The 14,788-nt window shown below is 41.4% G+C and overlaps 1 protein-coding gene across 2 annotated transcripts in view; it reads right to left on the bottom strand.

Annotated features, from left to right (window-relative positions):
- The window catches only part of AMFR (autocrine motility factor receptor), a 47,267-nt gene that overhangs the window by 32,034 nt on the left and 445 nt on the right, over window positions 1-14,788 (bottom strand). For both annotated transcript variants that reach the window (XM_027619602.2, XM_027619603.2), the window contains exons 2-4: window positions 5,451-5,543; window positions 1,951-2,115; window positions 256-408 (exon numbers count right to left, since the gene is read on the bottom strand). In XM_027619602.2, the coding sequence (XP_027475403.1) occupies window positions 256-408; window positions 1,951-2,115; window positions 5,451-5,543 (411 nt within the window). The remainder of the gene's footprint in view (window positions 1-255; window positions 409-1,950; window positions 2,116-5,450; window positions 5,544-14,788) is intronic.

The following is a 14,788-nucleotide window of genomic DNA, read 5'->3' as shown; positions in this document are numbered from 1 at the left end:
AGGTATTTACAGCAACCCTCAGCATACAGTAAGCACTACAGAAATGTGGGCAAAAATAATTATCTTTTATTATGTTGTAGCAAGGATTACAGGAAATCATACATTTTCCCCTTCAATACCAGTATGCAACACAAAAGCAAGGAATTCAAAACATGCTTGTTAAAACAAAAGACCAAATATCCCTCAGTCACAACATGGGTGACTTGAAAACATACAGGAGTATGATCCGAACAAAAACCCACGTCCACACCTTACCTCTGCTGCCATGAAAGCCAGAGTGTGCATCCCGTGGGTGTAGCCTGTGACACAGCAGACGACTGCCAATCCACAGCAAGAAAGCAGCATTGCGATCAACAGAGACAGAACTCGCCCGTGGCTACTCATGGGTGTGGTGGGAGAAAAGGAAAGCTGAAACGTACAAAACAGGAGAAGGAAGCTCATTCTTCACGGCACTGTTAAGCATCCCTGAGAAACTCAAGGGTAGTCTCCGTGTCTTTGCTCAGGAACCTGGGCTTAGCAGCGCCGCCAAATGCCAAGCACAGAAAAGCACCCCAGTGCCAGATGGTCAAATTCTTCAACCAACCTAAATATGAGCACGAGCTGATATTCAGAGATCTTTATCACTTACTTTACAGAATATTAACAATATACATCATATTTCCATCTCAAATTCTCAAGGATCCTCCTCCTACCAGTGGGATGATAAGCCTTTCTCTAAGCAATTTTCCAAAGGTATTTAAGTCTCTCAATATTCAACAGCACTCCAGACAGCACCAAGTTCTTTTTTTTTTTTAAAGATTTTATTTATTTATTTGAGAGAGAGAGAGAATGAGAGAGAGAGAGAGCACGAGAGGGAAGAGGGTCAGAGGGAGAAGCAGACTCCCCGCTGAGCAGGGAGCCCGATGTGGGACTCGATCCCAGGACTCCAGGATCATGACCTGAGCCGAAGGCAGCCGCTTAACCAACTGAGCCACCCAGGCGCCCTGGACGGCACCATGTTCTGTTGTGTTTCTTTCTCGATCTTGCTCTCCCCCTCCTCCTGAAAATTCACTGGGGGCATATTCCTACAGGGTTCGGGGCTGGGACAAGGGAAATGTCATCCAGGTGCGGAGCATCCCCTACCACGATGCTAGGTTAACAGTATACAAGGAGAGGCAACAGCGGGGACAGAGGTCTGGGCTGGGAGTCTGAGCAGGAGGGTGGAGATAACAAACCCGTTAGGGAGGTTGCGCGCTCCTGCTCCTGACCCCTGAAGAGCTTTCAGACAGAGATGAACTCACACAGAGGTGCAGGGACCACCTGTCCCCAAGGACCGGGTGAAGCGAAGAGCAAATGAGGCCCCGGAGTGGTGTAACTGAGGGGCAGAACTATAGGTGTGCGTTTACCCAGGACCCCTGACATTCGTCCAGGGGCACTGAAGAGTAAGGGTTCACCCCACAGCTCTGATCTGAAGTTGAGAGACAGATCTTGTACCCAGACAGAGAAGGATTCACTTCTCTCAGGACCCAGGGAGATAAGAGGGCTAATTCAGTCCTTGCCCAGGGGTGGAAACAGTGTAAACTAGTCCAAAAGAAGGTTCCAAGAATCAGAGGAAAAAAACGGAAGGAGACTGGAACAGAAAATATCTGGAAGACAGCCGCTTTTATTCAGCTTATACGTTAAGCTTTCCTCGAGCTGTGATGGGAACAGTTTGTGTAGGTGAACTGACCCCACGCCGGCTGTAACGCGCTCTGCTAGTGGGGAGGGGAGGGAACCTTCAGCAAAGACACTGATCCTGCATTCTGTGGCCGCTACAGGAAGTTCCTTAAGAAATAGGCGGTTGCTACCTGATCTGGGAGCCTTGCCCTGGAGACCTACCCAGGACGTGCCCGTTATGGCTCCTTCATCTTACACAATTCAAACCTGGCAAATGTGTGACTAAGCAAGCAGAGAGCTTGGCTAAAAACTCACATATTCAAATCGGTCCTTGCAGAGCTGAACCATCAGATGTAGAAATACAAGTCCAGCAAACCAGAGGCACCACATGACCACCTCTTCCACCGTCTGCACATTCAGCACACCAAAAATGAAAATGAACTTGTAGAAAATAAAATTCCAGAACTTGTCTTTGAGGTGCTGAAAAGACAAATATTTATAAAGGTTAGTACTGTTACATTTAACCTATTTAAGAGAGGTTAACACAACAAAAACTGCCTGCTCTGGAGAAAATACATTCTACATTCAGCTTTCTAACATTTGTTCGCAAGACATTAGAACGTAAAGAAAAAAATTAACTCTCTAAAGAATAAAGGTAAGGCACCTAGAAAGTCATGTGTAGACTGAATTGTAATCCCTCAGTTATAAAATTTTAGCCATCAAAAGGGGAGTGATATTAGTCTAGTACCTTGTATATTAAGAATAATACAAATACTTCCAACACAAAATTTTAAAAATGGTGAAGTCTATAAGTATCATTTTTAATACTTCTGCTCTTTGGATTTGTAAACAGTAGAAAAGATTTGGCTTTTTCTTTTTAAACATCCTTCAGATTAAAAAATAACATATGCTCATTCACCAGCCTATAATCCGTAAAAAGAGTAAAACAAAAATGCCTTAGCATTTTTATGCATTTTTCTTGTCTTCTCCTAATGTGCAAAACCTTAATTTTTGTGTACACTGCTTTATTTCACTTCTCATATTGTGAGAACCTTACTAGCATCAGTGAATAATCCGTGAATGTACCATTTTAGTGGTTACAGATGGACAATGAAATTGTTTTTGTCTCCCTTTGGAAAATGTTGCAATGAATATCTCTGCCAGAGTTTCTATTTCTTCAGCATTATGGAATCAAAGGTTACAAATGTTTTTATGGTTTCTAATAAGTACCACCCACCTGGTTTCCAAAGAAGTTGTATAAATGTACGCTCTCAGGGTTAGTGGGAGAGTACTTTGCCTACAAGGAGGCTATCCAGTTTTTAAAATCTTCACTACCCTGAAGAAAAAGGTCAAGGAGTGGAGTCTAGCCCCTAAAATACACTATCGAGCCATCTGTGGGAGGGGTGGGAACTGAGTAAAGACATGAGAATCGGGCGCCTGGGTGGCTCAGATGGTTAAGCGTCTGCCTTCGGCTCAGGTCACGATCCCAGAGTCCTGGGATCAGGTCCCACATCGGGCTCCCTGCTCCTTGGGAGCCTGCTTCTCCTTCTGCCTCTCTCTCTCTCTCTGTCTCTCATGAATAAGTAAATAAAATCTTTAAAAAAAAAAAAAAGACATGGGAATCAAACAGGACTCCTAAGTATATTCTCAGAAATAGTTCTGAATCACATAAATGTTTCACAAATTCAAACAATTAAAACAGAAAAAAAGCAAAACTGAATAGAAACAGAAATAACTGAGCCTAAATGTGTAACAAAATGAAGGATTACTGAAAGATGAGATTATTACTTTGAGGACTTTTAGCCACTCTCCTGACTGTACACCATTTGCACAAAGAACAAAGGGAACTAGGAACCTTTGGTGAACGCCTATTTCCAGATCTGGGACAGGTGAAGTACAAGGCAAACCCAGGACATCTTGTACCTGGGTTTTGAATCTTCACCCCACCGTGTATTTGCTGTGTGACTTGTAACGAGTCACTTAACATTCCCGTGCTTTGGTCTCCCCATCTATAAGATGGGCCTTATGAGCCTGGTATCCACCTCACAGAACTGCTGGAGAAACTCAACTAAGCTACTATATGTACGGTGCTGGGACATGTGCCATAGCAGGCATTATGCGCCTTAAAAAAAAAATTCCTTGCTCTAAACCTCCCCGGAACAGTTTCTTTTTTATCCTGCTTTCGGTATTCAGTGTCTTTGCCTCCAGCATGACTTTATTTCTTGAACTTTCTTGAATCACCCACAGAGCAAACCCATGTCAATTCTGCAGAGTTCTAACTCAAACTAGTGCTTGATAAATGCCACTGGATGACACTCATCAAAAAAAAAGTCATCACGGTGGTGAGCACAGCATAATGTGCACAGAGCTCTGGAATCACTGTTTGTGTAGCTGAAACTAAGGTAACACTATGTGTTAATTATACTCGAGTAACAAGTTTTAAATAAGTAAGTAAAATAAATGAAAGATGTGATCAGTACTGAAAAACTCAAAGTAGGATAACAGATGTGCCCGTTACCTCTAGGTATTGTAAAAATCTATATAACGCTCCAAGGTAATGTGTTCTGAAAATTTTGAACGGATATTTAACATTTCAGGAAAACGAAAGCAGTGGATTAAGGCCCACTGGTGCCAGATCAATCCACCAGCAAGGAGATGGCTTCCCTGGCCTGATCAATTTCTGGCCCGCAAGCCAGAAATTCTTCACAAAGAAAGAAGCATCAAAAGGAGCTTTTGATTCCTACCCCAAAACAACCTTCCACAGTGCTACCTGGGAGACCTCTGGAGTTGATATTTTCGAGAAAGTGCTGAATACTCACTAATGAAAACTCTCTGGGAGAACAAACAGTCCTGCTCATAACAGCATCCAAGGGCTCAACCACACAGTAACCTTGGTTTAGCTCTGAACTAGGACTTCAGCTGATCTGATAACAGGGGACTTATGTTGAAAGGGTAGGTAAGGAGCGAGGCCAATGCAGGTTCAAGGTAGCAGGTCCCTGTGTCTCATCGCAGGGATAAGATAAAGTGAAATCTAGTTCTGTTTGTATGTTGTTGTTTTAAGGCCAGTTCTAAATTCTTATTTTTAAACACACCGTTCTACATTCTATGCTAAAATCCTTGGGGGCCTGCCAATCTGTACGGTATGCTTGTGGCACATTCTTTATTAAAAGCATGTCCTGCTCATATACCTGCACCTTTTGGGAGTAATGTTCCAATGTCAGACTATCCCTAATCTTCTGCTGGTGGAATGACGAATCTTAATTTACTTGTCCAAAGGGAGAAATCTAAATCTCTCAGTAATTCCTTTGGAAAAGAACCTATATTCTAAAGAGTGATGTTTATTATTATTCGAACTAAAACAAATCTATGCTTCTTTAAAAACTGCATTCATGAAAGTCATGGGAAAAACAGCTATAAAGAACAGTATCAGGTCAACCTGGCTATACTGAATATGGACTGTGGATTCCATAAAGTATTTTATCAATGCTAAGTTTCCTGATTTTGATCATTGTGCTATGGTTACATAAGAAAATGTCCTTGCTCTTGGGAAATACATGCTGAAGTATTTGGAGGTCCAAGGGTATGACGTCCACAACTTACTCTCAAATGGATCAGAAAAAATACGTATAATATAAATAAAGACAAATGTGAAAGCAAATGGGACAGAATGTTGACAACTGTGAATCTGGATAAGGGTGTATGGAAGCTCTTCAGAGTATTCATGCAACCTTTCTGTAAGTTTAAAATTATATCAAACACAGAGTTAAAAAAAAAAAATCGGGTCACTAGAATCCATCCTTGCTGTTTGGACTTACCTGCCTCTCACTCACTCGAAGAGGGCCAAACACAATACACTGGATTAGCTTAGCCACCAACATCAAAACACAGCATGCAGTATTTACTAGAACCTGTAAACAAATCAAAGAAAGAAAGTTTATTTCCTCCTGTTGAAAAATAAAAGGTCTAAAAATTTTGTATTAGGAATTCAACATTTCTAAGGACTGAGCTTCCACAGTTCCCTACCAATACAAGATAAGTAATATTTGAAGGGGCACACTTTTATGGGTGGTGGGAGTAGAGATGAGGAGTGGGAAGGAGAGGCACCAGCTTACCAGTTAATCACAGAGCCCTGTCCCAGTATGCACCATCCAGCAGGCCACCTTTCCCTTCACCCTTTACTGAACTGTACGTAAACTTTACACTGAACATACAAAACTGTATGCGCACTGTAAGCCATAGGTGTCTCTTAGGTATATCATTTCCTACACTAAGATTTTGATAGCCTTGAAGAAAACTTTTCTCGAAATTGAGGTTATCATGAACTAAAATCCAGCACCCAAATATCTTACTCTGCCCTTCCAAACAAACAGCAGGTGAGGAGAGGGGTGATGGTCACAGAAAAGCCACAAGACCATAAAAAAATTGAGAACCCCCTATACATATATAGGGGTATGTGTATATACACATACATACTACAATGGGACATCATGTCAGCCAAAAGATAAATGTTCTCCATGCTCAGTGTTGGCCTTCAAGTAATGGTTCTGGGGCATCCGAGGGGAATGGAACTGAGAAACCAAAAAGAAGGAAGAAGCAAACTGGCAGGTGTGTCTGAGAACTGGAAGGCAACCAGAAGCCACCAATGCAAAACCAAGGCCTTCTTCAACAGGAGATGGGAAATCTCTTTACTTAGATAATTAAAAGATGGATATCCCGACACCTAAACAACAAATATAATGCTCACAAAATGAAAGAGTGGGCTGCCCTTGACCAAGAAACTAGTGGGGCACATCTTACCACCTACACTCAAATGATTTTAAAGGACCTTGATAAAGACAGTAAATATGACTTTCATTGAGAGCAATGGAAATGAACCCCAACTCAATGTAAAGACTGCTTTAACTTTTGATTGACTAACTTTACTGGAAGGTGGCCATATTCTTCTTCCTGGGTCATTCTTCCCTCTATTTTTAAAAGAAGCAAATGATATTGTCAAAGGAAAAAAAAGATGACTGAAAAAGTAATGCAAGAAAACAAGCTCCTTAAGATCTATCTCTTTAGGTCCTCCTTAGTATCTCACACCATGCACCCCTTTGGGAGAACATATATAATGGCAGCCCTGATTCATTACAAAAAGATTAAATTATGTTTAGTCCTATTCTGCCTAATGGGACAAGGAAATATGTGATATATTTTTAAAGAATTAAAAAAAATAGTTTGGCTGAAACAGTTCTGGTAATTAAATCCTGCAAATAATCAGGAAAAAACCCAAATCAGTTATCCAAAACATCCTATATATCCCTAACTTGTGACTCCCTGTCAAACAGCCCTATTTGAAACGGTCCAAAAAAATAGCTTAGAATACTAATTTTTAAGGAGATGAAATAGATGTGGAGAAGGTTCATTTTCATTGTGTTCTAAACCAGCCAACGGGAACTTTAGTCATGTTAATTAAGAAAAACTTCATCAGACAAAACCACAACCACAACCCTTCATGCCACATCTCCTAGCCGAGATTTTTTTTTTTTTTTTTAAGTAAACTCTACCCCCAACGTGGGGCTGAACCTCTTGACCCTGAGATCAAGAGTTGCATGTTCTTGCTTCAGGCAGCTGTGACCATGTCTTTAGAAACTGTGAGAAATAATTTCAAAACAGATGGGAAAAAATAATACCTTTTACAAATCATTTAGATATTCAACTTTCCAACATTATTATTCTGTGTGGTTACAGCATAGAGGGTCCATTTTAGTAATGTGTCAAACAACGTTCAACAGAGGAGATAAGACTTTTAGGTGGTTTGCAACAAAAAGATGAGAAAGTGGAAAAATGAGTCAATTGTAGGACTAAATAGTGATCCTCCACAAAGACTAGCCAAAGAGGCATTTAGCAATTAAAGAAATTTAAAATTAAAAAAAAAAAAAAGAGTTGCATGTTCTATTGCCTGAGCCAGCCAGGTGCCCCTGAACAGAATTTTTTAAGTCAGCCAAACATCCCCCAGCCTAATTACAACACAATTTAAAAAAAGAATTCTTGCTGGTTTTGCATGTAGGCATAGGAAATAAAGAAATAAAGTCCACACATTTAGCACCTACTTGTTCAAGGCATGTCGGAGGTTAAGAGACATGAGGGAGCTCTAGACCCCGCATTCAAAGACCTTTTAGAATCTACAGGACACAGAACTTGATAAGCATCTAACAGTACACCAAGCAGGCTACTGGGAGAGCAATCAATGCAGGAGAAGAAAGTAAATCTGGGGTGGCTTAATCATTGCTCTATCCAAAAGCACATTCTCGTATATCTTGGGTTACAAAACAAAAAGTAAAGTATTATTTACTATTTCTCAGTTACATTTCTTAAAGTTCAAAAATACAGTTTAAAAAAATTAGTATCTTTTTTTTTAAAGTGGAAGTCTGTCACAATCCCATCACTCATAGATAATCATTTCTTATTTAATTTCAATGGAAGATTTAAAAATTAGCAAGGCTAAGAAGGGAAAAAAAAAAAGCTTGAGAAAATATACTGATATTAGAAAGGGAATTTATGTAAAAAGGAGGAGCTAAACTTTTGTGAACTTTATATGAAAGCTAGAGCTACAGAGAATTGGAGGCAACTAAAAATTATTTTAAGATGATGAAGTGTTTTTTAAAACACCTTAGCGATTATTAATAAACTATTTATTCTATGTCTATTTATAAAAAATGACTTAATATAGGATAAATTCTCAACTTTAAAACTGATAAAGCCTTGAAAAATTGCAAATATGGAAAGAAATACAATGGTAGCATTCCTCACTTAAGAGCAAATCCCACCAACACTTCAATTAGAAAAAAAATCACCTGTACAAAAAAAAATTGGGGGGTGCCTGGGTGGCTCAGTCAGTTAAGCATCTGCCTTTGGCTCAGGTCATGATCCCAGAGTCCTGGGATGGAGCCCTGCATCAGCCTCCCCGCTCAGTGAGGAGCCTGCTTCTCCCTCTCCCTCTGCCTGCCACTCCCTCTGCTTGTGCTTTCTCTGTCAAATAAATAAATAAAATCTTTAAAAAAAATTTTTTTTTTACTGTGGTTCTATGTGTGAGCATTTGCTAAATTTCACACTGTATAAAATCGTTTGTTCCTGGGCCTCTGAATAGGAGAGAAAAATAAATGGATGAGATAAGTGGTGTTTTCTAACTGAAATAAAATATTTCATTCTAAAAAATAAATTAAGTAAATACATTAAAGCAAGTCCTAGATCAGATTCCATTAGGTCACCCAGTAATATTCTTACAGAAACACTTTAGCCCAGTTGTACATCCATAGAACCAGGACGAACCTTCTCACTTCCAACAAGCAAAACGAGGCTCACCTCCAGCACGCCTGGTCTGAACCACCACTTTATCCACATAGACCACCCTAAAAGTACTGACCTCATTTTATTGTTCTATGCAACCAGCTAGTTTTTCCTTGCAGGCAGAATCCAGACATAAATGTAAAGACAAGGGGTTCACTGGAGCACTGTTCACTAATAGCAGAAAAATGGTGGGAGGCAAGTTCAATAAACTGCCAGCCATTCAGTAGAATACAATGAAGCCAGGAAAACTAACTCAGCAGCTCTCTTTTTTACTAGCATTGTATGGGAACTTCAAGATCACGTGTTCACTGAAAAAAAAGCAAGGTGTAGAAACGCCATTACCATGTTACCCTGTATGTAAAAGAGAAAGCATATGCATACGTACACACAGACACATTTGTATAATCATAGATGTGAACAGTGTCAAGGACTTAATCAACCTGGATGTCTCCTGGTCTTCTACTTCACACCAGCATTAATTACAAGAAAATGGTAATAGGGGGCGCCTGGGTGGCTCAGTCAGTTAAGTGTCTGCCTTCGGCTCAGGTCAAGATCCTGGGGTCCTGGGATCAAGCCCTGAGTTGGGCCCCCTGCTAAGTGGGAAGCCTGCTTCTCCCTCTGCCTCTGCCCCTGCTTATGTGCTCTCTCACTCGCTCTCTCTCGTTCACTATCTCAAATAAACAAAATCTTAAAAAAAAAAAAAAGTGGTAATGGCCACTTCTGGGAAAGGGAAGCAGAAGAGTTACTTTTCACTGTACATCATCTGTGACTTCTGTACCGTGATCATGCATTATTTATTTTTTTAATTTTTCTAAAGTTTAGAGCCTAGTAAACTTTCTGACCAGTTCTGAAGTTCCACATTTATTTTTCTCACCATGACGGGAGACTGATAACTAGCAATCCCAAACTGGGTGGCCTCAATGATCCTCTTACATGGTATTTCTACTATATTAAAATGCTTCAGAAGTTTCTCTTATTTATAGCAATGTAAAAACCTTAAATAATATTTTTTAAGACCCCACCAAACATCTTTCTTTTGTATTAGCCTACACAAAATAAAAACAAGTTTTGTTTGTCCCTGAGCAGCCTATAACAGAAAACATCAGATAGTACTGACCCAAGGAACCCCTACCTAATCAGGCTTAAAGTAATTCCCTTTAAGGCTCCATAAGAAAATTTCCCTCCCAGAATGGTTCTATTGTGCTACCTGAGAACAACAGAAACTAAATTATAAGACAGTCTGGCCTGAGAGGAAAAGAGAAGAGAGCAGGTAACTCTCTTAAATAGCTTAGCCACGTTTATCACTGTGTAACCCTGGAGGTATTTTTGATCCTGTAAAATGCTGGCCACCAATGGGATGTTACTCATGAGCTTGTGATGAAATGTGGTTAAAGTACCAGGAACTGTTTCAAGAACAGGATCAATATGGATATTTCTTAGTCTCCTACTTAACACCAGCACTAACCACCACCTCCCCCACACAGCATTGTCTGTCTCTTCCCTGAAAGAACAACTGGAATATGTTATCTCTCTGCAGGCTCCCTGTGACAAGTATAAAATGCAAGAAAGGGGCACCTGGGCCGTACAGTTGGTTGAGTGTCCGATTCTTGGTTTTGGCTCTGATCATGATCTCAGGGTGGTGAGACTGAGCCCTGGGTTGGGCTCCACACTCAGTGTGGAGCTGGCTTAAGACTAAGACTCTCTTTCCCTCTCCCCCACCCCCCCGCCCCCGCTCTCCCTCATTCGTGCTAACAAATGAATACATCTTAAAAAAAAAAACAAACCCAATAAAATGCAAAGATGTATACTCCCCCTTATTACATGGATGATAGTGTTCCTCTTTTCACAATATCAGGGAAATAAGTGAGTTTATGTATACAAGGCACTCAGCATGCACATAGCAAGCAATCAAATTGTCTCTTTCCCCTCACCCTGAGGATCTTTCCTATATTTTTAAATTGTTTATCTAGGCTTATATCCTATTATTTAGAAGTGTACTTTTTCTTTAGCTGCCCCAACATTTCTAAAGCTATTTTTCTCTAAACTTCATTGGAATATTCAACTCATAAAGACTCAAACCTAGTAAATTACTTTTAATCCCGAAGTTTCGTAATTATATGAAAATGGGCTCTTTAAAGGAGTCGGCAACTTTTTCTCTAATGGGCTATCAGATAATAAATATTTTAGGCTCAGTAGGCCACACACTCTGTGTCACATAGTCTTCCCCTTAAAAAAAAACAACAAAACTTGAAAAACATAAAAACCATCGTTAGCTAAATAGACTGTACAAAACAGGCCAGGCCAAAAAGGCCACCAATTTACCCATCCCTGCTCTAAATGGTCAGTTCACTTTTCTCCATTTCCGTTTTTGATGGTTCCTTCCCTCCTACCCCACCCCCCGACTTCTATTTAAATTACTTGATTTGCATATAACTATGTCAGAACCTTCACACTTCTTTCGTATTCCCATTTCTCCATTTTACCATGTCCTGCTCTTACAACTTTAGAAGCAAATCTGTAAAAAAGGAAAATAAAAAACCAGAAAGGAGACAGTAATGAAAATAAGACAAATAAAGAAGTGGAAAAGCCAAATACACCTGTATAATTCAAAACAATATGGAATGGATCAAGAGGTACTTTAACGGAAGGGTCACCTGAAAATTGTAAAATAAGCCTAGAAATGAATAACAAAACCTAATCTCGAATGAAACTTTAGAATGAAAGTTCTAGAAAGACACGAAGAAACAAGTGGTCACATCAAACCTGGGGATTTGCTAGTATGAGAACCCTGGAGCCTCCCTAGGACCTCTTCTCAACACCCACACCACAATGCCACCTGGAGAGACCTCCTTGGGGGAGGTCTAACTCACAGTATCTCCTGGCCTCTTCCCATCCTCACCACTGCTGCCTCAGGGCACCCCTGAGAAAACTACCTCATCATGACAGTCCCTCCTCTCCTCCACTCCCACTTAAACCCTATGGCCCACAAAATAATGTCCTTGCTCCTTAGAAGGGCTGGCAAGGTTTACAAAATCTGACCCTCACCCCACATCCTATCCTCCCTAATCCATTTCTCAACCATCAGTGTGCCTAAAAAATCGCCGGGGACATTTAACAAAATGAAGATTCCAAGGCTCTGCCTTTCCCCTTGAATTGATCCCCGGATTCAATCTGAGAAACTACATTTTTCAAGTACCAGATTGTCATTTTCAGAAATACACCTTTATAGGGGTTGGTTACTTCCCTCACCTCCTGCAACTCCGAGGCCTCCCCTTTACCTTCCCAACTTCCCTCTTAATCATAGGACCCAAAGGAGTTGTAATTTAAGAGCCCAGTCTATGGGCCGCTCTGCAAAGGCCCTGCACTACCTTTCATACAACATCTGACCCTCACATGCTGTTTTCTCTACTTGTAATACATCATGCTGCTTGCTGAGATCCTTCTTACCTCCCAAGGCTGGGTTCAAATACCATCTTCCAAGCATCCTTCCCCTAGACATTACTTTCTCTTTCCTCCAGACCCTGCCGTATTTTTTTTTAAATCTATCTATCAACACTTATCAAATTTTGCTTTATTTGTACATGGATTGCTTTGAGGGTAGGGGAAAGGGTTCACAGCTATGCCCTCCAGAGTGCCCCAAATGATACCTCTGAAAGGTTCTGAATTGAGTTAACCAAAACCTCCTGAGATGCTATCAGACCTATATTAAATTGTGCTCTACAAGGATAAGTTTTAGAGATTCCAATATGCCAAATAACAGCCAGCAGGATTTGCAAATTGGCAGAAAGATCAGTTTTTGTTTTATCTTGCTTGGTTTTTTAAAAAATTGAATCTGAATGTCTTTGGGCAGGGTGCCAAAGGGATCCATTTTGACCAAGGCCCTACCATATATTCACTCAATCATGCTATCCATCAGGCTAAGGAAGCAGCCTTTTGAGATTGTGGCTCCTGCTCGGCTACTAAAGCATCCAGGTGCCATGGATGATGAGGAAAGCTTACAGAGCACACATGGAGTGTCTGAGAAACCAAGGCAGGCCAGCATGAAAGTGGTAAAACCACGAGGAAAGATGTTAGAAAAACTGTTAAGAAGATCAACTGAAAAAGGAAAACAATCATCAACAGATCAGGAAGAAATGAGAAACCTGCTCTAGGTAAGATCTCTAATGAAAAAGCCGAATGAAATAATAATTTCATTATTTTAATAATGAAAAAATTACTAGAAGAAATAATTTTCGCAGGAAAATCAACAGGCTTTATGCGGTGTTTTATGAAGAGGAGTTAACCTTGGAATTTGAACATGAGTTTGGTAAAAACAAAAACAAAAAACTCCTGGGAGGGGAAAATCACTAAATAATACTAGCAGTTGTTCTATAGTGGTTCCGTCTCAAAGGCTTATTTAGGTCTCATACTTACCTATCAAAGAATACATTATAATCTTAACATTTGGCAGAAACACTCTTCACATCACTTTAAGTTGTTTACCTGCTAACTCAAATGAAAAAATAGACTGGAGATAAGACAAAAGAGAGGTGAGTTGAGTTCTTTCTTTTCTCCCTTCTTCGGTTTACACAGTACCAAAATCAAGTACACAGCAGTGAAAGAATAAAACTTCACTCTTCACTGCCTTCTACTAATCTCTTCATTAGAAGGACCGGGAGACTTAATCCACAGCCCACCAAATTCATAAATCCCACAGCTTCCTGATGAAGCACAGTGGGATTAATTATAACAAATGAGTTGTATATCATTCTCTATCCTTGAAATATTAATCTTAGTCATTTACAGCCTACTCTTAACCCCAAATGGGAACTGTGGGAGAGAAGACAAGCCCCAAGACACCACAGTAAACCCAAGTGACAGACTTACATCCTGGAGCAACTTTTCTTATCATTTTGTGTGTGTGTGTGTCTGGGCACACACGTGTGCATGTACACGCATGGCATTTAAGGCCAAGGTGGAAGCAAAGTTCTTTAGCCAAAATACTGTTATCTGCCCAGCCTGAAATTATCTGTCCTAACAAGCGAAACCGGCATTTATGCCTTGTAGGTGCTGCTTATCTTGCACTGGCAGACAAACTGAAAACGTTTTAAAATGGATCACTAAAAGGCGAAAATCCTGAGTGAAAACGATGAGGCAGCTCTTAACTCTGAATGTTTTACTGCCCTCAGACATCAAAGGAAACCGTCATGAATCACCAGGTAAAGAGAACAGGGAAGGAAGCACGTTTTGTATGTGTGTGTGTGAGCCAAACAGGACAATCATATATACAAATGGCAAAAAAAAAAAAAAAAAAAGTTATGGGAGACAGCCAGTCTCCTCACGGAAATGTCCCAACACACCCAGATGCGTACAATTCTCCCCTAGCCAGCACAGGATTCGTCTCTGCCCCCTCCTCTTCACGGGCAACCCGCTAACATTACCGGGCCGACCGAGCCAGAAAAGCCTTTCAACTTCCCTCCACAATTCACTGAACCGCCGGGGTAACCGACTCCCGGAGGTCCTCGAGTTCCCTTCGGGGTCCCTCGGACACCCCACCCCCACCCCCACCCCCCCTCGCCCCTTCCCCTCCCCGGGCCGGGCCGCGTGCCCTAGCGCCCTCCGCGCCTCCCGGAGCCCCTTCCTCAAGCCGCCCCCGCTTTCGGCCCCGCCGCTCCCCCGGAGCCCCGCGACCACCGCAGCCCCTCAGCCTTGGGTCTGGCGGCGCGCTCGCGGGCGGACCCCGCCCCCCAGGCCCCGCACCCGGGCCCGGGGAGGCGACCCCGGCCCAGCCACGCCCCCTGCACATAATGGGTGACATGGCGGCCCCCCTCCGGCCCGCTCCTCC

This window comes from Zalophus californianus, chromosome 17, assembly GCF_009762305.2.
Source record: "Zalophus californianus isolate mZalCal1 chromosome 17, mZalCal1.pri.v2, whole genome shotgun sequence".
Lineage (NCBI taxonomy): Eukaryota > Metazoa > Chordata > Mammalia > Carnivora > Otariidae > Zalophus > Zalophus californianus.
This window is presented reverse-complemented; position numbering and strand designations above follow the sequence as displayed.